The 24110-nt window shown below is 36.9% G+C and overlaps 1 protein-coding gene across 6 annotated transcripts; it reads right to left on the reverse strand.

The window, feature by feature from the left end:
- Nucleotides 1–10408: 10408 nt before the first annotated feature.
- Nucleotides 10409–23690, reverse strand: LOC107842415 (monocopper oxidase-like protein SKU5). Of its 6 annotated transcripts, none has more exons than XR_007044951.1 (11): nt 22806–23477; nt 21515–21624; nt 21150–21420; nt 20918–21056; nt 18664–19027; nt 18035–18400; nt 17864–17942; nt 17408–17598; nt 12450–12586; nt 11124–11217; nt 10409–10804 (listed from the first exon to the last, which is right to left on the reverse strand). XR_007044951.1 is itself a non-coding variant. In XM_016686251.2 (10 exons), exons 1-9 carry the CDS (start codon nt 22953–22955, stop codon nt 12481–12483), a joined length of 1776 nt encoding a protein of 591 aa, XP_016541737.2. In that variant the 5' UTR covers nt 22956–23477; the 3' UTR covers nt 10409–10804; nt 12450–12480. The 6 variants fall into 6 exon arrangements, 2 of the variants coding, with proteins under 2 accessions (XP_016541737.2, XP_016541736.2); XR_001665762.2 differs by having other exon boundaries at nt 11124–11250; XR_001665764.2 differs by having other exon boundaries at nt 11124–11259.
- Nucleotides 23691–24110: the final 420 nt, after the last annotated feature.

A 24110-nucleotide genomic window follows, 5' to 3' on the forward strand; every position in this document is an offset into this window, starting at 1 on the left:
CTATTAGGATCTGAAATATTAAGGCGAACCATCAAGTTGTCTAAGGATTGGATGTCATGTTCCAACTGCCTCTAAAAACCTAAAATATAAGCCAAGCTACTCATGCTCACTGCCTTCTGACTAAAGGCATTTGCTACCACATTTGCCTTGCTCGGATGAAAGAAGATAGAAATATCATAATACTCAAGCAACTCCATCTACCTACATTATCTAGAATTAAGATCCCTCTGGGTCATAAGATGCTGAAGACTTTGATGATCAATAAAAATCTCATAATTCACACCATAAAGATAATGCCTCAAAATCTTAAGAGCGAAAGCTACTGCCGCCAACTCCAAATCATGAGTGGGGTAGTTGCTCTCATACACTATAAGATATCAAAAGGTATAAGCAATAACACAACCCTACTACATCAAAACACAACCTAGACCAACACCAGAAACATCACAACATATGGTGAATTCCTCACCCTCTACAGAAAGAGCTAAAACAGGAGATGACATAGAGCTTTCCAAAGCTCAACTTGCATTCCTCAAACCATCAAAAAGGAACCTCTTTTTGAGTCAATATGTTCATAGGGTCTAAAATAGTAGTAAAACCCTCGATGAATTGCCTATAATAATTGGCCAAGCCAATGAAGCTACGAACCTCAATCGGAGATGTAGTTCTAGCCCAATCGTGAATAGCCACAATCTTGGTTGGATCTACTATAATATCATCCTAAGACACCACATGTCCAAGGAATTTCACCGACTCAAGTCAAAACTCACACTTAGAGAACTTGGCAAAAAGCACATAGTCTCTCAAAGTTTGGAGCACGATCCTCAAATATTATGCATGCTCCTCTCTACTCCTCAAATACATAAAGATTTTATCAATGAACACAAACATGAATTAATCCAGATAAGGCCTGAAAACTTAGTTCATCAAATCCATAAATACAGCTGGGGAATTAGTCAACCCAAATGACATAACTAAGAACTCATAATGACTATAACGAGTCATAAAGGTTGGCCGTCTTTGAGATATCCTCAACCTAAATCCTCAACTGATAGTAAACAGATCTCAATTTAATCTTATAAACATTGAGACACACTAAAGCTGGTCAAACAAATCATTAATGTAGGGTATAGGGTAACGGTTCTTCATTGAAACCTTATTAAGCTACCTATAATTAGTACACATATGCATGGAGCCAACTTTATTTTTCATAAATAATACAGCATTTCCCAAGGAGACACACTCTGTCTAATAAAAACCTTACCAAGAAGATCCTGAAGCTAAGAATTCAACTCTTTAAACTCAACAGGATCCATACGATAAGGTGACATAGAAATAGGTTGGGTTCCAGGATTGAGATCAATCCTAAACTAATTCTCATGGACAGGAGGAGTACCAGGAAGGTCAATAGGAAACACATCAAGAAACTTACAAACAATAGGAATAGAGTCAAGGGATGGACACTCCACACTAGTATCAAAAATATAAGTGAGGTAAGAGATGCAACCCCTTGAAATAAGTATCCTAACACACATATAAGAGATAATGCCCATTGGCTCATAGCTAAATCTCCTTTCCACACGACTAGAGGTGTATCGGGCATGTCTAAGGTAACGGTCTTAGCAAAATAATTCATGATCGCATGATAGTGGGATAACCAGTTCATGCTTAGATTAACATCAAAATCCACCATATCTAGAATAATAATATCAGCACAAGTATAAACATCTCTAACAGTCACCACATATGATCGAAAAACCTATTCCACTACTAAAGAGTCACCCACTTGAGTAGATACGTACAATGGCATAAATAATAAATTATAAGACAACACCCATCGTGGTGTATAATAAGCAGATATATAAGAACAAGTGGATCCCAAATATAATAATGCAATGGTTGACAGGCGGCACACTAAAATCATAATTGTAATAAAAACATCTGGAGTCTCAACCTTGGGTCTAGCTGGTAAAACATACAACTGACCACGCTCGCCACCTGGATAGGCACCTGACCGACCTCCTATCTTGCCTGCTTAAGAAACTCCTTGAGTACTATGAAAACACCCTTGCGATTATGAGAACCACCTCTAACTAAGGGATGAATTGCTCTAATAGGGGTAACACTCTAAGCTGAAGCAACAATCGCTCCACGACTAGAGAAATCTCACGAATAATGACCAGGGAGTCCACAAGTAAAATACGAAACATAAGTTGAACCAGAACCAACAGATCCGGCTGAACCAGAGTAACTATCACAACTAGAATAACCAAAAGATGAACTTTTTAAAGACAGACCACTTACCCTTACAAGGGCCATCACTAGTACTAGATTAACCTCCATCGATAATTTAAAGTTCTGCTTGAACTGGTCGACTAGGCTGACTCTGAAATTAATAAGATGGATGCAGAGCATACTTACTTTGAGAAATGCTATCTCTGGGTTAGGAACTATGAAGTCTCCCACTGAATCTGTCCTGGGACCTAGGCCTCTTATCTAAGCCCTTACGGTATATCTTTGCTATCACTCGAGCATGATCTGATAACTCAGCAAAAAATCTACCTGCAACAACTAAAACTTGAGTAGACATACTAATGGCAATCTCAACGGTCTACCAAAGCAACAAACTCTCTCATACTCAGTATCTAGAATAAAAGTCGTATGCCCAGCCAACTCGTGAAAATAAACCTTATACTCTGCATTGTCATGGAGCCCTGCTTTAATATAGAGAACTGATCCTTCAAATAATCTCTAAGGATATGAGGCATATACTTCTCTAATAACATCTCAGAGAAATGAGTCTAGGACAGGGGAGAAGATCCAGCTGGCCTAAAATCTATATAACCTCTTCACCAATGTCGAGTAGCCAAATCCAACTAAAATCTGGTGTAATCCATACCACAAGTTTCAATAAGGACTAAATTATGGACAATTCCTCGCAAGCAACCATAAACGCATATGCATCCTCACTCGGAGCACTAAAATATCTAGGCAGAGCCAATCTCAAAAATCTAACTAATATTTTCTGCTCCTTAGAAGACATAGCAGGATGGGAAACCACTGGCTAAGCAACTACCAGCTGAGCAACCATTGGTGCAGTAGGAACCTCAACTCTATGAGTTGTAGCTACAGGTTGTGCCCCTGCCTCACTACCAGTCTGATTTATAGACTGTACACCTTTAGATGGTGTACCACCAACTAAACCCAAAATCTAAACCAATGCATCTCAGAGAACTAAAGAAAAAATAAACCCTGTTAGAGCCTAGGCTGGTCCCTAGCCCACCGCTGGTTGAGGCAGAATAATATATGGCTCAGGAGCTGGACTAGGACCTAGGGAAGGCAACCTATCCTTGACCTAGATGGGGATACATCTCACAGTTATCCATGACCTCTAGGCCATCCATGAATACTAGAAGGATCCCTAGGCTAGGACTTAGGGCCCTCATCTCGTGTTGCGGTAGCACATGTCCTGGCCATCTACGAAAGAGTAACGCCAAGAAAATACTTTTACAAGCAACTCAGACTCTTAGCATGATATGAGTTGAAGAAGTGAAGAACTCCTAAGAATGTCCCATAGCCTCCTGAAGATAGGAAACAGATGTCATCGTTTCGATCTGCAGGACTCTACTAGACATTTGTTCTTGTAACAATACCAGTGTAACCTAGGACCTGATACCATTCTATCATGGCCTGATTTATGGGTCATAATGGTACTTACTAAATACTGCCAGTAGGTATGCCAAAATCATAACTCAAAGCTAAAGAAATGGGTTAATTAGGTAGAAAATGCCCATCATAGGTAAAATTCAAGAACACAAAGTGTCCTGGATAGATAAAAAATAGTCAATACAAACAATACCAGGACCTAGTAGATCCAGTATAAGAGGATCTAATAGTACCAATACTCAAAGTCTAAAATAGTCAATACATTTGTCTCAAAACAAAGACTAAAAATAAAAATAGACGGAAAAGGTGACTCAAACTCCAAGAGCTCACCCTATCTCTAAAAGTCATTCACTATATGAACTACGATCATTGGTGACAGCTAGTAATTGGATATGCATCAAAAAAGTACATGAATGTAATATGAGTACCAAAGCAACGGGCACTCAGTAGTCATCATCGACTGACTTAGCAAAATCATGATATAAGTATGATAAAATGCAAGATAACAACTAAGTCAAGGTACAAAAACGAACCTGAATCATCTCCAACATCATTTTACATAATAAGTATTTAAACTGGAATAACAATACAACATAAGGCATCAACACAAGCCAATACTGTCGCATAAACATGCATAAGCACATTGGAATAATAAAAAATTATAAATCATCATCACAAGCAAACATAACTACAAAATTGGCTCCCATATGTCAATTAGTATAGAAAAAATATAGAACTCATCACAGCTTACCATACAACTGGAGAGTAAACTCAAAAAAGGAATAAAGCAATCAACCAACATCATAGCTAGCTTCATCATTTTACCATCATTCCATAATTATCATCAACCTGTCATTTACAAATCTTTCACAATTCCACAATATTAGACAATGTACTCATATTCCATAATATTATCGTCATTTAAAAATCTTAGCATCAATATTCACTAGTCACCACTTACTAGCTAACCATCTCTTACTACTAATCCATTTGACTACTAGTCATCATATAACCTCTAATCATTATTTAACAACTATTTACCATATAGCCAATAATTATCATTTGTTAGATAACCATAAATAATCACTAGCATCATTTATATCAATCATTAATTATCACTAATCATCATTACCAACTAAACCTCATTTATAAACTAGTCATTATTAGCTACATAAACAAATATCCACCTCTAATCCTCATTTAACACTAATCATCAACTATACCACTTTATAAACATATATTACTTTCGGGCTACAACCTACATCCCTAATATCAACATCACCCAAATTACACATAAGTAATATATATAAGCTTATAATTTTTATACATAGGGCTAGTCGAACTTGAACCGGTAGATGTATATATAGGCACGTCAATATAATTATCCTCCAATCTTTTCGGGTATCAATGCACCATTACAATCATCCTCTGACCTTGTCGGGTATTAATGTATCATCATAATCATCCTCCAAACTTGCCGGGTATCAATATATCATCACAATGTCCTTCTTCCTTTCAAGGTGTCAATATCATCATAGTATCCTCCAGCCTTATTGGGTATCAATATATCATAACAATCATCCTCCGGCCTTTTTGGATATCAATATATCATCACAATGTCCTCCAACCTTGACGAATATCAATATCATCATAGTATTCTCTGGCTTTATTGAGCATCAATATATCATCACAATCGGTGGCAAAATCAATAGCACGATTATTTATATAATTAAACATAATGAATTCAAGCATAACTAATAGCAAAATTTCTCATATAATCAATAAGCATAATTTCTAACATAATTCATGGCACAATTGCTAATATCATCATTAGGAGTATTTTCTAGCATCTAGTATAATTTCTTAGCATGATCATAATCATAAGTAATATCATGAGCAATGGCTCATTGAGCGCATATTCAATGGCCTATCATTAGCATAAAAGATAGTTTATCAATAGCTTGAGCAATAGCTAATCCATGTCATATTCTATAGCTTATTCATAGCATAGTTAATAACATAATTTATGACTTAAACAATATCATAGTCAAGGGCTCATTTAATAGTTTATACGGTAACCCAATCAATAGCGACAACAATAGTATAAACAATAGCTCATTATAAGCCTAACCAATAAATCATACCTATGGCATAATCCTTAGGCAATACTTCTAAACATCATTCATCATGACCAACAAGTACCAAGGTTCCTCAATATTTCCTAAAAAGGCATTCTCTAGTCATTTAATAATTGTATAAGGGTCTCAAGATAACTATTTATCAATCATGTCTTATGGTAGGTCAAAGAGCCCACTTCTAGATCTCCGAAAAACATTTCAAGTAAAATACTACCCCAGACTAGGCTATGGTATCTTAATCTATACATAGATGTATAACAAGCCACCATTAATACTAAGGTAGAGATTCTTCTTAAGCACTTAAACTTATTGAAATGGAAACTAAGGCAACCTCCATTAGTATAAGAAACTAAGCCTAATTTACCCTATGTATGAGTGTCTAAAGCATTCTTACCTAACTGAGTATTCTGAGACATTATTATGTTAAACCTAAATAATGAAGTCCGAATCTAAACAAGTCAAGTACTCCAATTCTACAATTTTAATTTAGCTTAAACGATTCAACTAACCCAAGTCTTGCATTTCATCAATCTAACACCTAAAACCTATCCCAAATCTAACACAATATCATAAGAATACTATGAATTAGCTCAATCTAACTAGGAATAAACCTAGCCTACCTCGACGCTAAAGAAAGCTCAACAAACTGTTAAACCTTCACTTTTCCCTTTTGAGGAGCCCTCCTCAAGATGCTAGCTATCAAAAACACATTCTACTCATTAATATGAGAATATCGATATCCATATTTTACTATTGTACTTCGGGTCCAAAAATGGCCTTAAAACCCCCATTTAGGTCTCACTTATGGAAATCACATTTTCAAGGCTAACCCAACATCCATACAAGTTCAAAGAATCACTACCTTAGAAATGGATGAAAACCAAGCTAAATTGCACTAAAATCAAGCCCTAAGGGTTTTGGGGTTTTGAGAAATTAATCAAGAAATTCAACCATGAATTTAGTGGATTCTTACCTTAAATCCATAGGAGAATCAAGATATGGATATTAATCTAGCTTCCCAAGCACCCACATGCTTCAATTTTAAGTTCTCACACTATTTAAGGATTTAAATCTCAAGGGGAGATATGAAAAATGCCCAAAATTGTGTAAAGGGGCTCAATCTATACCCAATCTAGGGCCTCGGTAGTCGCTATCGCGACCTGCAGGTATGCGATCGTAGCATCTTAGGGTCTATATGACTTGTCGCAATCACGACACCTATATGTCATTGCATCACTGCGATCGCGGCCCAAGAATGGCCATTGCGGCTGCATCAGTTGACAGCTGAAAACTTGAAAATCTTCCAAGTCTCTTCCAAGGTCTTGAAATTCATTCAAAATCCCGTATACGCAAATGAACTATGTAATCATACCAAATTTGACGTTCCAGATGTAGTGAAACACTCGAATTTTCCATCCGAGGTCGTTTTGATAAAATGTGGGTCTCACACACATAATTTTAATTATTTAAATTTCAACCAATAGGTCAAAATGGGTGTCTCGAGACCTGAATCAAAGGTCTACCTATCCTAAAATTGATATTCTAGAGCTGCTGGCATAGTCAAAAATTACATACGAGATTGTTTTACTGAATTTTTTGCCCAGTGGTCATTTAGAACCAGTGAAGACTTCCAGACAGGGAATTGGGTCTAAAAATCAAACGAACTGCCCGGTAATCGAATTGTCAGTCAAGTCAAAAATGACTTAGGATAGCTATAGAAAAGCTCTAATGGCAAAAATATGAAAAAATATAAAAAATGACCTGAAGGGTCATTATAGCCAGAGATTCTATAGAGCACCAGTAGCCTTCGACAGAACCGCGTATGACATATGCTAGGATTGGTCTCTCTCCAATGTCACCAGGACGAGTGACAATCTCCTATTGGCCTCTGGCAATGCTGGTGCCCTATAAATAGATACCCTCTTTCCTATAAGTAATAAAATATCTCTAGTTTGGTTCTCAAATTTTCTCTATTTTTATTTGGCTGCCTTGCTGCTTTCTCGTTGTTATACTTAAGCTCGTTACAGCCTAAACTTAGTACTCGGTTATCGTTATAAATTTTTTTCTTAATCTTTGCCTTGTTTAATTTGTTTGGTCTTCGCTTACGTTATTTACTTTTTTGTAGACCTATACTACTAATCCGAATCTAAAGCTGTAACACATGCTCTTGACTCACAAATAAATCTAAATATCCAAATCGATAGTAAATAATTTATATAGACAGTATTAAGAAGTAGAGTTAGATTAACTAATAGACCACCTACTTAGCTAAAATATTTTCTTACAAGTGTGTATGATCGGAAGTGTAAACGTGGATTCGATCGGAATAGCTGACAAGCATTCAATTCAATGACATCATATAAGTCTACCCCACAACACGTGGATCTGATTGTCTCCTATTTCAGTAGTTGCCATTCCCAAAATAAAGCTAACAAGCATTCAATTCAATGACATCATATAAGTTTACCACGTGGATCTGATTGTCCCCTATTTCAGTAGTTACCATTCTCAAAATAAAGGTTGAATAACGGACATACCTCTAAATGCGAGATTTTAATCAGAATCATCCTTATTGTTTCACCTCAACTTTCACCACATTCTTATAATATCCTACTTAGCATAAAACATCCTTCAAATTCCACTAAATTGATCAAAAACATCCCTCTGTCAGTTTTGCCATCTATATTGACGGAACTTTTTTCTTATCCCGTGACTTCTCTTTTCCCTCCATTTTTCTCTCAAAATCTTCTTTAACAAAGGAATCAGATATGGCAAAACTCTTCCAAACAAGGTTTTGAGAATTTGAGTGAGATTGGACATTAGAAATCCATTGTTCATGTTTTGTGTTGTCTTTCTTGTGTTGTGTTGATTGCTTTGTAGTGTTCTGCACAAAAAATTGACTAGACCAGTAGACTGCTTAGATGGTTATATGCTTTTTCAAAAATCCATGAAAGACTCCTTCATTTGTTATGGACTGGGTATTGTGGGACGTAGAGAAGAAGGAAGTTTTATTTAACGAGAGTTATGATTTTATTGAATTTTTCAGTTCGGGTTTGAATGAAATTGCTGGGAATCCTGAATTGGACTTTTCACCACCTGCATTGAAAGATGAGATTTGAAAGTGGAACAATATAATCTATCCAAACGTTAATAATGGCGTGTACAGGTAATGGTCTTTTCACCATTTACTTTGTTTCGTCTCAATATATGTGATAGGAGTAGTATCTAATATTTTTCACTAGGTTGCGTATTATGTTAATGTTAGTGTCAAAGATATACAAGTAATGTCAAGAAGCATACGATAAGGTAGCAAATGGATTGTTCAAAACACTGGAAATGTTGGAGGATCATTTGGGGGGTTCAAGATATTTGCATGGGGATGTTTTGACACTTGCAGATTGTGTTTGTTCACTACTTTGATTCGATTTGATGTGGTATATAATGTCCTGTTAAAATGGACCAAGAAGAAGCTCATTGAATTCACCAACCTCCATGGATATCTCAGAGACATTTATCAGGTACTTAAATTCCGTTCTCACATATATTTGATAGGAAAAAAAAGCAAAATAGGATAAAGAGAATCGGAGTATTCCATTTATAGTAAATTTAAACATTTTTCACTTACATATGATAAATAGTAAAATGGTTTGGTGATTTTGCTGATGAAGTGCTGTAAATCCAAGATAACCCAAGCATGCGGTCTACGATTGATGAAGTAAATGACGATGATAGGAGAATAAAGGCTAGGTCCCAACTAAGACAAAAAAAATGCACGTTGATTTTTTTTCATCTTGTAGGCAAAATTATTCAATCTTAGTACCTATGTCGGGGAGAGATAGTAGGTTAATTGCTGCGCGTAAACTGCTCCAAATGTTGTCATTGTTTTGCAAAAAAACTACTTATCAAAAAGAAAGTGCTTGGTCATTTGAACTAATGATGACAAGTTACATATGCTTAAGAAGTATTTTACTGTTGAGCAGATACCGAAGGTTGCAGAAACTTTCAATATGGGGAAAATAATGGAAGGTTATTACAAGATTCTATTCCCATTGAATCCAGGGGGCATTAATCCCATTATGCCTAGTGGTTGTGAGGATGAAGTGCTCTCAAAGCCTCATAATAGAGACTCTTCGTCGTTGGATTCAAAAGTTGTGCAACACTCTGTTTATTGAATTCAAAGGCGAAGACATCACACATTCTGCTATAGACAAGTCCATTTTTTTGTTTTGTTTTTGTGTATGTGTATATACATATTTGTATGTACAATTGTATATATAGAGTTCGAATGCATTTCTTGTTGACGTCTACATCTTCCATTGTGTTCTGCCTCTGTCTTGGAGGCATGTAAAAAAAATATGGATGCAATTCTTCCATACTAATGCACAAAGACAATTCTCTGTAGCAAATGAACAAGATATTGATGAATCGTTCACACGTGAAATCAAAATTATTGTCTTTCTACAAAAAAGGAAAAGCAAGAGTATGGATTATTCAAGAATCAGGTTGATTTTCTTTAAATATAGGTAAGTTGCCCTTTCTATTGGATGAACCCAGTGAAGTTCTTGTGTTGCTATTCAGTATGGAAGTTTTGTCGGTGAACAAACTGAAAATGCCACATGATTAATTTCAATTTATAGAGACAAATAATGCGGACAGCTACAATGAAAAGAACTAGGCAAGCTGCAATTATGTAGGCATAAGAATGAGAGGGCAAAAACTAATGTTCTGTGTCCTTAAGCTAGTCAAATGTACTAAAAGATCCTAACATACAACAAGAAGGGAGCAAATCTAAAGTTCATCTGCCATATGATCTGCAAATACAACCATCTTAGCCCTTGTGCAGTGCATACAAGCACACAAGTTCACCAAAACCCTTCAATGATTCTAGATAATCACGGAGCCTTCGAACTTCCAGTCATAACAACTTTCTGGATCACCCAAGGCCAAAAATCAGTCATAAGTTACTCGGAATAATCACCATCCTCTCCTTGGTCTGAGTCCTACAGGATAGCATGACACTTGAGGGACTAACAACATGAAACTTGACTAGGATTATCATGCATGGACTTAGTTGGTTGAATACTGAAAATAATAGCTTGGGCTGATTGAAGATAAATATTTTTTGATAACAATGGTGTCCAAACAAACTAGTGTGCAATTCAACAATTCCATCGGATATTGAAGGAAAATCGAGGGGACAATATCGAGGGTGATATCATATCACCTGTAAAAATAGGTAGCTCGGTGCACTAAATCTACCGCTATGTGCGGTGTCTGGGGAAGGGCCCCACCACAAGAATGTATTGTACGCAGTCTTACCTTGCATTTCTGCCAGAGGCTGTTTCCAAAGCTTGAACCCGTAACCTCCTGATCACATGGCAGCAACTTTACCACTTACTCCAAGGCTCCTCTTCTGGTTCATCACGTGTAAAATTCAAAATATTACCTACACACACTACACTACTGTCACCGTCTCATCTTACAAACAGTTTTCCCTGAAATTATACAGACCATAGCATCGAACATCATGCCTTTTGGTTGAGTTATAGTCAATTATGAAAATGCCAAATCATATGGTCTCTAGAGTCTAGACAACCATCGCAGGTTATACATTATTAAGAATTAAACGATCAGGCATGCATTTGGACAAATGAACCTGCAGTTCCTTCAGGAAACTGCAGATATTCCATTATACCAATTACAGCCAAGACTACCAATATCCTAGTCAAAACTCTTCAACGCTAAAAGCTCTTTTTCTTGTTTTATTCGAGAACACTAATTGGAGTATATAATGCGCATATATTCTTCTTGAAAATTCTGCCAAGTATAAACAAATCCATGCAGCAGCTAACAACTTTTACTAGTAAAGCAAGATGGAAACTCTGATTTGCAAACCCAAACTGTTAACAATGATGGATAAAACGTATGCTTTGGAATAACCCAAAATTTGATTTGTAAACCCAAATTGTTAACAATGATAACACTTAATAGCATAACTCTCGTAACATAAAACTTCCTTCTTCTCTACGTCCCACAATACCTAGTCCATAACAACGAAGGAGTCTTTCATGAATATTTCAAACAGGACATAACCATCTAAGCAGTCTACTGTTCTAGTCAATTTTTTGTGCAGAACACTACAAAGCAATCAACACAACACAAGAAAGACAACACAAAACATGAGCAATGCATTTCTAATATCCAATTTCACTCGAATTCTCAAAACCTTGTTTGGAGGAGTTTTGCCATATCTGATTCCTTTGATAAAGAAGATCATGAGAGCAAAATGGAGGGAAAAGAGAAGTCACGTGATAAGAGAAAGTTCTGTCAATATAGAGCAATATTGACAGAGGGACGTTTTATCAATTTAGTGGAATTTGAAGGATGTTTTAAGTTAAATGGGATACTATAAGGATGTAGTGAAAGTTGAGGTGAAACATAAGGGATGATTTTGGTCAAAACCTCCTAAAGTGCCAAGAATAATGTTTCTATACATACATTTGACTAATGTTGAGCCATACAAGAAACACAAAGTCACAGTTGACGTGGAGACACCTAAATATAGGGTTCAACTAATTACATATTACAAAGGCATAAAAATGGCCAAAAAACAAGGGCAAAGACTCATTCAGTGCAATTTCCAACCTTTCTTCTGCTTTTTGGTCAATTTGCTCTCTCATAAAACTTCCAAGCAGCAACACACAACAAAACCTATAAAGATCAGCTTGATTGCTTTTGTCAACGATGGTGCAGTTGAGAAATTTACTCTCCGTGCTTGGTCCCTGCAAAAGTGTGAGATACTGTAAGAGTACTTAATAACTGCGATTGCCAAAAAGGGTAGTGCGACAAAGCACTCTCCGTGAGCATGAAATGTTTAATTTTTTGGTGAATATGCCCATTAGTGTCTCTATTAGTTCTCTGGTTGAAATAAGGGAAAAGTCAACCTAATTCTTGATGGAATGGAATTTTGCGAATTTTCCACGAACTGAAAGATCATTTCGAGATCTTGGAACATATTCAAGGGTTCAATGTTACTCCTATACCTGCGGCCAACACATTTCCCTGAAGACTCTTTACATTCTGAAACGTTCAGAAGAACTTCATTTTTCCCCATGGAAAGACAAGTTTCAACAAAATATATGAACTATGGTGAAAACTTCCTCCGGTATACATATATGCTGTAGAGCAATAGGTGTTATGAACTGAAGCAGTCAGATGATTGTAATTGAAAAGAGCTGTTTTATTTAGCTTCAAGCAATCAGAATAAATAGAGTAGCAGTACAACTCAAACAGAAAAATGACTGCTGAAAAAACTGCATAATGCGTAGAAAATAGGAACAACTAAACTAGGATAATGACTAAAAATAAACTGCTATCCTAAAAATCTATTGAGGTCTTTTGACCCATTCCTAACAGCTACTGAAACACAGCAACATCTCCTCCTGGATCAGGAGCTGCAAATTCCCAGTTTTTCTCTAAGAAACTCGAACCTGCTAACATGAAATGACTTGGTAAAAATGTCCGCTAATTGATTATCCGATTTGCAATACAGTAAAACCACTTCACCGTTCTTCTGCACTTCCCTCAAAAAATAAAACTTGATGTTGAAGTGCTTGGTCCTTCCATGAAACACGGGATCTTTGGATATGGCTATGGCATCTTGATTATCCACAAAGATCGCAGTGCTTTCTTCTTGCTCCAGCTGCAGATCAATCAAAATTTTCCTGAGCCATATTGCTTGATTAACAGTAGCTGCAGCTGCTATGAATTCTGCTTCAGCTGTTGACTGTGCTACTGTTTCCTGTTTCTTTGAGCACCATGAGAAACACCTTGATCCAAAAGTGAAGCAATAACCGGAAGTACTTTTCATATCACCAGTTGAGCCGCCCCAATCACTATCAGAATATCCAGAGAGTTTGAAGTTCTGACTTTTGCCAAATTTGATACCATAGGCTAGAGTTCCTTTAAGATACCTAACCACTCTTTTGGCAGCTATCATGTGCAACTCACTTGCACAATTTAAAAATCTGGATAAAACACTCACAGGAAACAAAATGTCAGGCCTTGTTGTCGTAAGATACATGAAGCATCCAATTAAGCTTCGATATGCTCCTTCATCAACTAGCTCGGCTCCATCAACCTTTTTCAGCTTTTCTTTTTGATTCATCGGAGTACTCACACTCTTGCATTCGTCCATCCTAAATCTTTTAAGAATCTTATTCATGTATTTCTTTTGACAAATAAAGACTTCATTTCGAGTTTACTTGATCTCCATTCCCAAAAAATAAGTCATCTCGCCAAGATCAGTCATCTCAAAGACTTTCATCATCTCCTCCTTGAATTCTTCAATCAAAGTTATATTATTTTCTGTCACAAGTAAATCATTGACATACAGAGAAATAATAATAATGTTAGAGCCAACTTTCTTGACATAAAGAGTTGACTCACTTAAGCTTTTTTCAAAGCCTAAGTCTAGCAAATGGTTATCCATTCGGCTATACCAAGCTCTAGGAGCTTGCTTTAGCCCGTATAAAGCTTCCTTTAATAGATAAACCATATCTTCATGTCTTGGTACACTAAACCCTTCTAGCTGCTCAACATAGATTTCTTCCTGCAGTACACCATTCAAGAAGGCAGACTTCACGTCCATTTGAAAAATCTTCCAACTTTTTTGTGCTGCTATAGCCAAAAGCATTCGAATTGTATCCAATCAAGCTACTGGGGCAAGAGTATCAGAAAAATCTACTCCCCAAACTTGTGCGTAGCCTTTCACCACTAATCTCGCTTTGTGCTTGTTTATTGAGCCGTCAGGATTGAACTTGGTTCGGAAAATCTATTTAACTCCAATCACTTTTCTATCTTGCGGCCTTTCCACTAGCTTCCAAGTTAGGTTCTTTTCTATCATGGCCAACTCCTCCTTCATTGCATCTATCCATTTTTTATCAATTTTTGCTTCTTCGTATCCTGCAGGTTCAAAAACAACAACATTGCATCTTTGAAAAATATCAGAGAGTGACCTTGTACCCCTAGTAGGTCGATCATCCACCGATTCATCATAATCAAGCTTTGAATCATCATGTTTAACTCGAGACTCCTCATTCCAGTCCCATTGCTCATCTTCTCATCAATGAAAACCCCCGATTCAGTCTTCTCATCAAGCTTATCTCTTTTGACCTACGGAACATAAGAAAAACACATACATCCAAATATTTTGAGATTTTTTACAGTAGGTTTAACACCATACCAAGCCTCAAAAGGAGTCTTCTTTTCCACTGCCCTTGTCGGCAGTCTATTCAGCACGAAAACAGTTGTGTTCGCTGCTTCTGCCCAGAATTTCTTCGGCAGGTTCTTCTCATGCAATAAGCACCTGGTCATCTCCATTATTGTTCTATTCTTTCTCTCACTCACTCCATTTTGCTGTGGAGAATATGGGACAGTGAGCTGGTGCTCTATTCCAGCTTCTTCACAAAAAGAATTGAACCTATCTGATGTATATTCAGTTCCATTATCTGATCTAATGACCTGAACCTTGCAGCCACTCTGATTTTCTATCCAAGCTTTGAACTTCACGAAAATTTCAGCAACTTCGGACTTAAACTTCATAAAATAAATCCAACACATTCTTGTTAGATCATCAATGAAGATAATATAATACCTGTTGCCATTGAGCGATGGAGTTCTTTGTGGACCACAGAGATCGGTATGAATGAGTTGCAACTTCTCTGTAGCTCTCCATGTGGAACTTTTAAATGGAAGCCTAATCTGCTTGCCAAGCAAACAAGTTTTACGGCTTGAGAGATGCTCCTCCAAGTTTGGTAAACCACTTACCATTTTGCTTCTTTGCATAAACAACAGTTTTGTGATGAAAATGCCCCAACCTTTTGTGCCATGTTTCCACAACGGAGGACTGACTTGTAAAAGCTATTTGTTTCTCTACCAATGGATTCAAGGAAAAACTTTTCCCTGCATTTTGATTCTAAACATTTCCTGACCGCTAGGATTGCTGATTAGACACGCCTTGTTTTCAAATAATAATTTGAATCCATTTTCCAGCAGTTGTCCAACACTTGATAAATTTTGATAAAGTTCAGGAACAAATAAAACTTCATAGATGAGTTTTGTACCTTTATAACTCTCAATTGCTACAGTCCCCTTTCCTACCGCTGGGAGGTATTCTCCATTTCCGATCCTGACTCTTGATTTAACTGATTTGCAAAGCTTCTCATCATTGGCCATGTGGTTCGTACAACCACTATCAATAAGCCAGCTTTCACTTGAACTTTTGCTTGCGTAACAAGTAGCCACAAACAATTGCTCTTCTCGCTCTTGGTCTGCAATTTGTGCTTCATTTTGTTGTTGTAAACGCTTCTCTTTGTAGATAATCTCAGCATAGACCAAGTTTTTGACAATTTCGGCATTTCATATCAGGTTTTCTCCAACACTTGAAGTGTGGATGATTTCTCCTCCCACAATGTTTAGAGGTAGCAGTAGCATTTTTTTCAGATGTAGCTTCATTGTTTCCATAGTTTCCTTTCATTCCTTTTCCTTTATTACCTTTCACAGCATCTGAACCAAGCTGCAACTTTGCTTGCAGGGCTCCCTCGATGGATCCCTCTTGCCTCATCATCCTTCGTTGTTCTTGTGCCTGCAGAGCACTCAATAACTCTGCCAAGCTAAGCCTTGACAGATCTTTAGTATTTTCCAACGAAGCAGTAGTTGCCTCATATCTTTCAGGTAAGGTTACAAGAATCTTTTGAACTATTCTATTGTCATTAAGTTCAGTTCCAAGTATCCTAACCTTATTTGCAATCAGAAGCAACCTATCAGAATAATCCTTAATGGTTTAGGATTCCTTCATTCTCTGCATCTCGAATTCTCTGACCAAGTTCAGTACTTTCATTCCTCTGATTCTTTCATCTCCCTCGTACTCTTTTTTGAGGAAATCTCAAATTTCTTTGGCTGATTTACATGTCATTACTCTACTGAAAATGGTAGTAGAAACTGCAGCAAAGAGACATGATTTAGCTTTGGACTTTGTTGTTCTCCTCTCCTTGTGAGCTCTAATCTGAGCCATTGTTGAATTCTCTGGCAAAGGAAGCACTTCATAGTCTTCCTCGATAGCCACCCACAAATCGCAAGCCTCCAAATAAGCCTGCATTTTTACTGCTCATGCTTGATAATTTCCTCCATCGAAAACTGGCGGAGCCATAGCAGAAAAAGAACCTGCATTCTCCATTGTTTGAATGGTGTTTTGCAGCCACAAATTTGGATAAACACTCAGAAAAAAAACACTCACAAGTCTCTCACAAGTCCCTTAAGAAGTAAGGCTCTGATACCAATGTTATGAACTGAAGCAGTTAGATGATTGTAATTGAAAGAGCTGTTTTATTTAGCTTCAAGCAATCAAAATAAATAGAGTAGCAGTACAACTGAAACAGAAAAATGACTGCTGAAAAAACTGCACAATGCCTAGAAAATAGGAACAACTAAACTACGATAATGACTAAAAATAAACTGCTATCCTAAATATCTGCTGAGGTCTTTTGACCCATTCATAACAGCTACGGAAACACAGTAACAATAGGAGATCTAAGACATCTTACTTCTGTAAAGGTGAAAGTGCACCACAAAAGATGGTGTTTGCTGGAACTGGAAGCTCTGTGATCTCCGGATTCACCACACTAACATAAGTTTCTTGGCCAAGGTACCACGAGTCAAGGTTTTGAGCACGTAAATTCCAAATGCCTGCATTGTCTAGGAAGACTAAAATGGCAGTCCAAGCACCTGGAAACACCTGTAAGAGAGAACTTTGCCTTTGTTTATAAATGAATAATTTTACAAATACTAGCAGAAAGTGTTACCAAGTCTGAAAAAGAAGACAATTAGGTGGGACCAATATTATCTTTGGACTCTAAAAGGACAAACGGAATTTAGCTTTGCATGCTTTCGAGCATTTAACATCTTGATAGAAATTACAGTAAATATTATGATGACATATAAATAGGAAAGAATGAACCTCTTTGAGCACTGTTAAAGAAAAGTACACAGACAACTTTAACCTGGGTAGTGCATCGAGCAACACCGTCCCATTTGTTGTAGGTGCTTCTACTATTCTCTGTCCATAGCCCGTTGTCCATACTGTTGCCATTTTTTAGAACAAAAAGTTCAGATTTCTGATTCCAAACTGAAAAAAAGTGATTGAGGCAACAGTATGAAAATACACTACTCACCCGACAACAAAAAAGGCATAGCCATCAAGATGATAGCTCTGAACAGTTGTATCATTGTTTTGGAATATGATTTCCACGAATGCTTTGTAAGTACCATTAATTACGGACGTATCAACTTTTGCTGGCCTGTTCATCATTTTATTAGGGAAGTCAAGCTTGAAAACACCTGGGATATTAAATTGCTGTGCGAGGTTTAGAGGTGTTGATGGTGCTAAGTATGAAATACCACTGAGAGTAGTGCGCCACTTCCCCTCAATTAGCTCTGCAGGCCTATTATGAAGGACAAAGACATCAGTGACAGTGATTTCACCATATTTGAAGGATCCTTGGGGGTTCGGCCGTGCAGCACCAGCAGAAACATTCCATCTGCAGAATATTACAATAACAAGTTAGCAACAGATCCTTGAAAATCGAGAACCTCACATTTAAATCTTATAGGAAAGAGGAATTCTGGCTACCATATTTAGGGGTGGGTTGGAGGGGAGAAAACATCCTATATCTCTACTTTCAGTAACACATGTGGACAAATTGTTAAGCAGATGATGAACAATTTTTCGATAACTGATGATGCACACAACTAATTTGGGGAGATGACATAATATGCAAAGAACAATTACATTTTCTACAACCTTATGGATCTTGCTTGACTCATTGAGAAATATGTGTCAGATTCGTTAGGAGGGTCTGGAAGAGGACCTGAAGCCGGTCCTTGTGAATTTGAGTAATGCAAGACAGAGACTCCTACTGACTTTGATGAATCAGAGGAATTAACAAAGCGTGGACTGGCCACAATGTAATAATCACTGCTGGCATTTTGATCCATTGTGACCAGGAATGAATATGACTGACCAACATGGATATCCAAGCTTGTGTAGTTCTGTTGTACTGTGTATGAACCTTCAGTCTCCACAAGAAGAAGGTTATGACTTTGGATTCTGAAATTCAAGCTAGTTGAAACACCAACATTGTGTACTCGAAGGCGGTATGTTTTGCCTGTTATACATAAACATGACAAAATACATCTTTGATAAAAAGAATTGAAGTATATGTAGCTGAATGAAAATTTTAAGGTGCTAATAAGTTACTTCCCAATGAATTACTAAGTAACAGCATTCAGTACATTTCACCATCATACTAGAGGAATTTTTCAAACCCCTACTTGAGTCAAGTACAGGGTCACTCGCACTAACAATTACAGTCAAATCAATGGATCGCACTAACAATTACAGTCAAATCAATAGCAGATCGAGGATTTCAAAGTAATGGGTGGTCTCTATATTTATAGCACATGACGTATTGCAACATACAATCAAGGGGTTTAACTTAGTCCTACATTTTTATGCAAAGTATAGATACAAAAAGTTACTAAATTTTGTTTAAAAGTATTTTTGAATCCATCAAATTTAATTCTTATATCCCACTAGTAATACACAACCACTGCATACAAAGTACAAATGCAAAAGCATAACCATTACTTAAACTAATGATAAAATATCTCAAACTATAATAAATATTGCATGTCATATTTGTCATTCTATATTCTATATACAATTATTCTCGACATTTTTTTTAAAATAATAATAATAATAATAATAATAATAATAATAATCCATCTTGTTCCATGCTTTACTATGAATTTGTTTAGTATTCCGTGTCTCGAGCCGGGGGTCTATCGGAAACAGCCTTTCTACTTCTTTAGAGGTAGAGGTATGGACTGCGTACATCTTACCCTCCCCAGACCTCACTATGTGGGAATACACTGGGTTTGTTGTTGTTGTTGTTGTAATAATAATAATAATAAATAGTATCCTTACTTAGACAATTTTATTTGTAAAATAACTATTCAACACACTATTAGGAATGAAGATAAAAATGTACAAAGAAAGTTAAAAAAGAAATCAAATATTGAGGAGGAAAACCAAAGAGAAGCAAAAAGGGAAGGGAAAGTAAAATTGTAAAAAGGGATCTAAATGCAAGGTCCAACTCTTGAACAAGTGAATGAATCCAAAACAATCAACAGCCGTCCAACAAACCACAGCACCCAACACCACTTGGTGTCTGTGGGTGCTCACATTGTTACCTAACCATTTTTATCAACTTTCAATATAAATTCAAAGGCTCCACCTCAGAAGTAATGGGTTCTTGAATCTTGAGCACCCACCGAGACCTATGAGGGTCCACCTTGAGTCAATTGACTCAGCTTCTGGTAAGGATGTCTGCAAACTGTGATCCTTAAATGTAAAACAGGCCTTGTGCACATAAGTTCAAACTTAGAGTAAACCCACCAAGACCTATGTGGGTCCACCCTGAGTCAATTGACTCAGCTTCTGGTAAGGATGTCCGCAAACTGTGATCCTTAAATGTAAAACAGGCCTTGTGCACATAAGTTCAAACTTAGAGTAAATACAGGTCAAGATCGATGATTAGCATACTATCTTCCTTTAGATTGATTAAAGGAAAAGGGGTCAAATTTACCCCTCTACTTTAATTATTAATCACATTCATCCTCCGTTGTACTATGTGGCCAAATTTACGCTCAAAGTTAGCAAAGTTTTCAAATATATCCGCAATCTAACGGATTCCCCAATTTCCCTTTTAGTTACCCAATTTAACTTCATACCCCATAAATCCAGCCTTGCTAAATCAAATGCATTAGAATTTTGTGTAGTAATAGTCAAAAGCTCCAGTAATGAGACTGATAAAAGTATCTAAGAGTTCAACCTTTAAAATACACCTCCAATAATCATTGATCAATAATAATTAAATTTTATGCTTGAACTAAAAGTACCATGCAATGAAATGGAAAAATGTAAAGGTATTAAATCCGACGATGTACTGAAACCAGACAGGTAAAGCCCCAATGAAAAAGAAGAATGTAATAACCTGGTTCTACATTCACTGTCTGGTAGGCAATACTACCTGACACAACAGCATTATCATAACGGTAAGGACCTAGTCCATTGAAAAGGATACCATCAGGAGCTCCAAGACCAACTCCATTTTCAATTTCTTGTCTGAGTTCCTGATTCCCCAAAGCTTTTATAAGTGAGCCACGAAATTTATAAGGATCTACTTTTAACAAAAATGGGCTGACCTGCTAAAATTTGCAACCAACCTTATGACTCTTCACAAACCAGTCACTAATAATGAGTGTGATGTCCCCATCTGGTGTCGCAAATGGCAGAGGAATGACATCTCTGTTATTTATAGTGATCCCTCCATATCCACCAGCAGCTCTCTGGAAGCTTAACGAAGGGAAATAAAAGAAACTGCCTATCTGATCTTTAACCTGAAATTCATAGGTCCAATTCCAGCCAGCAGGAATGGGACAATTTGTGCCAGATACACCATCTTGCCATGAATCCTTTCTCTGCTGAATGCCATTCCTGCACTTAATTAGCATATTTATGTTCACTACAGCATCTAAACTTGTGAATCCCTAAAGATTTGTCATTTATCATAGTGGGTTTCACGGTTTACCATGTAAGAAGCATAGGCTCATCAAGATCATTTTTAACATTGACAACCACATTCCAGTTGGTAGTGACACTGAGAATGGGTCCTGGAAATTGACCATTTATTCCAATCACCTGAAAGATATAAATCTTCATATATTAGCAATAAACAATGTCAATTGTAGAGTAAGATGAAGCCTGAAAGGGTTGCAGCTAATTCTCCTAAAAGAAAGATATATCATGGATTTCGTTAATGTGCCTAAGAATAAATGAATTGGAAAAGGGAAACCGTAAGACAGGGTGTGACGAGTGGCAGAAAATAAATCAACCGAATTGTTCTGAGCCTAGCTGCCAGAACATGATAGGCATAGAATTTGAAGAAAAATATTAAGTTGTCTGGTTCCCAACATGTTGGCTGCTATAGTCCAATGCTTAGTCTTCAAACCATAGATTGTTGAAATGACGCACAAATGTTTGAAACTTGATATAAACAAAAACAAAAGAAGCATTTGCTGATTACCTCAACAACTCTTTACAATGTCAACAGTCGTGAAAGTCAAATGTTAAGCTAAAGTGACTTGCACAAACTACATAGCAACACATGTAAATTGGAATTAGCTATTGACCCGATAAAAACATGTCTTTTCAAGGAGACAATATGATAGAGTAACCGGTCATTGATCACCTAAAGAACTCCAAGGATGTATTTCTCGGTCCAGCAGCAAAAGATTTTAACTTCCAATAGTAAACTTCCCTATTAACATCCATAAGGCACACTTACTACTGTAAATCCTGCATAGAGCTGATGAAAAATATTGATATAATAACTCAATCCTGAAATGGGGTGATTCAATTATTGATATAACTCAATCCTGATAATGAAGATGGGATGGGTGAAGGTATTCGCTATAGCAATATACTTTTCTTGCATTTCAAATCCAACAAAAAACCTATCACAATTCACATTCTGAAAATGGGCAGGATCCCAGAGTTAGCTATTTTATACCACTATTATGTAGCCCTTTAATGCCGAAGAACATCCTTATACATGTAATCAGGCAGCTCTACCCATTAGACGCATTCAAGAAATTGCATTTTAGTCACAACTCTTGCAAACTACATTATTAGCCATTGTTCTGCGATTTAATTACAGGACTAATTCAAGTCCCCTCTACCAAAACGAAGTTAAGCAAGCAATATTTGCGCAGAAACAGAGTAACAAGACTAATTACTCATACTATAGCACATTAGAAGTAAAGATTAGTTTTTAAAAGCAGAAACAAGTATATAGGTAGAATCAAGATCAGAAAAAGAACCTGCTGCTTAACACCAAGAGGAGCAGCTGTAATGTAGGAAACAGTCCAGTCATAATATATATAAGGGTCTCCTGCTAAACTAGCTGCTGTCAAGCAGAGAAGTAAACACAAGAAAAGGAGATAGCAATAATTTGGTAATCCAGAGAACATTTGATTACAAGACTATTTCTGCAGCTTTCTTGTTATCTGGTAATTGATGTGAAAATACAGAAAGAAACGGATATCCGTAGCTTCGGGATCTTCAGTTTTTTACTTTAGCTTGGCTTCTTATTTCAGTACGAAATTGATTACTATGGAAAAACGCAAATATGACGTTTGCTTTGAGGGTTTGAGGAAGACAGCTTGGATGTCTGAACGGGTAACGTCAGGGACCCACATCTTTTACTTCTCGGAATCCGCAAAATGAAATGGATATTTTCAAAATCTTTTTGCCTTTCTTTTGCTTTTTAAAATTGAATGCCTCGCAAGATTTTCGTACTTCAAATTTTTCTAGATTTCCCTCTTAAAAACAGTGAAGCACCATACCATTAGGAACCACTTTAGCATGGAATTTCAAATGGCGGAATTCATCGGCGCACTTTGTTTACCATTGATTTTGGGACAGTTAAAGATTTATAGGTGGGTCAAAAGGCACTATGATTTTAGCTTGAGCTAGCAGTGAGAGTTTTCAAGATAGTAAATACACACTAAATAAATCAAACAATATGCAAAATAGATATCAAAAACAAATTTGATCGACAATGTAGGCCGTAACTCTTTAGCTATGAGCCAGTCGTGGCCTCGATTGTTACCTTAGCGAGCGTAACAATAAGAAACAAGCAAAAAATAGTTAAGGTTGTAGAGAGAACTTAAGAAAAAAGCTAAAGATTTTTATTAGCAGAGGGTAGAGAGTAGCATAATTGGATCACTTTATAATGGGAAAGGGGGTGTTTATTTACAAGGTACAAGGCCAACTTTTGGCCAATAGGAAAGTGCTTTTCTAGACCTACAGAACAATAACCAATGGTCGATAGCCACTTGTCATTGAGCCGTTGGAGGGTGTCAACACACTATTGAGTGTCTGGAGTAGTTCAGTCAGGTATTGCCTATGCACTTGAGATCATTGACACACTATCCTTCTGTATGTCTTTCATGCGCGTCGTTATCATTGCTAGTGTCAGGCTATCTCGTTCTTCCCAAAGAGGATGTTCCCTCATCTTGATTTCGCTCTTGATACAACGCCATCGTGGGTCGGTTCAATTTCTACCTGACTCAAGTCGGTCGAATCTTGATTAAAACTATTTTACCCCATATAAATAGTCTCTC

Source organism: Capsicum annuum, chromosome 9 (assembly GCF_002878395.1).
Source record: "Capsicum annuum cultivar UCD-10X-F1 chromosome 9, UCD10Xv1.1, whole genome shotgun sequence".
NCBI classification, from domain to species: domain Eukaryota; kingdom Viridiplantae; phylum Streptophyta; class Magnoliopsida; order Solanales; family Solanaceae; genus Capsicum; species Capsicum annuum.

What these genes read in the sequence shown, in the direction of transcription:
- LOC107842415 (XM_016686251.2), bottom strand. Translation starts at nt 22,955, where the DNA reads ATGTTCTCTGGATTACCAAATTATTGCTATCTCCTTTTCTTGTGTTTA. An exon ending in GGTTTGTGAAGAGTCATAAG is followed by an intron (nt 21,057 to 21,149) that starts GTTGGTTGCAAA and finishes TTGGGGAATCAG; the next exon opens with GAACTCAGACAAGAAATTGA. An exon ending in GCACTTTCACCTTTACAGAA is followed by an intron (nt 12,587 to 17,407) that starts GTAAGATGTCTT and finishes ACACTTTTGCAG; the next exon opens with GGACCAAGCACGGAGAGTAA.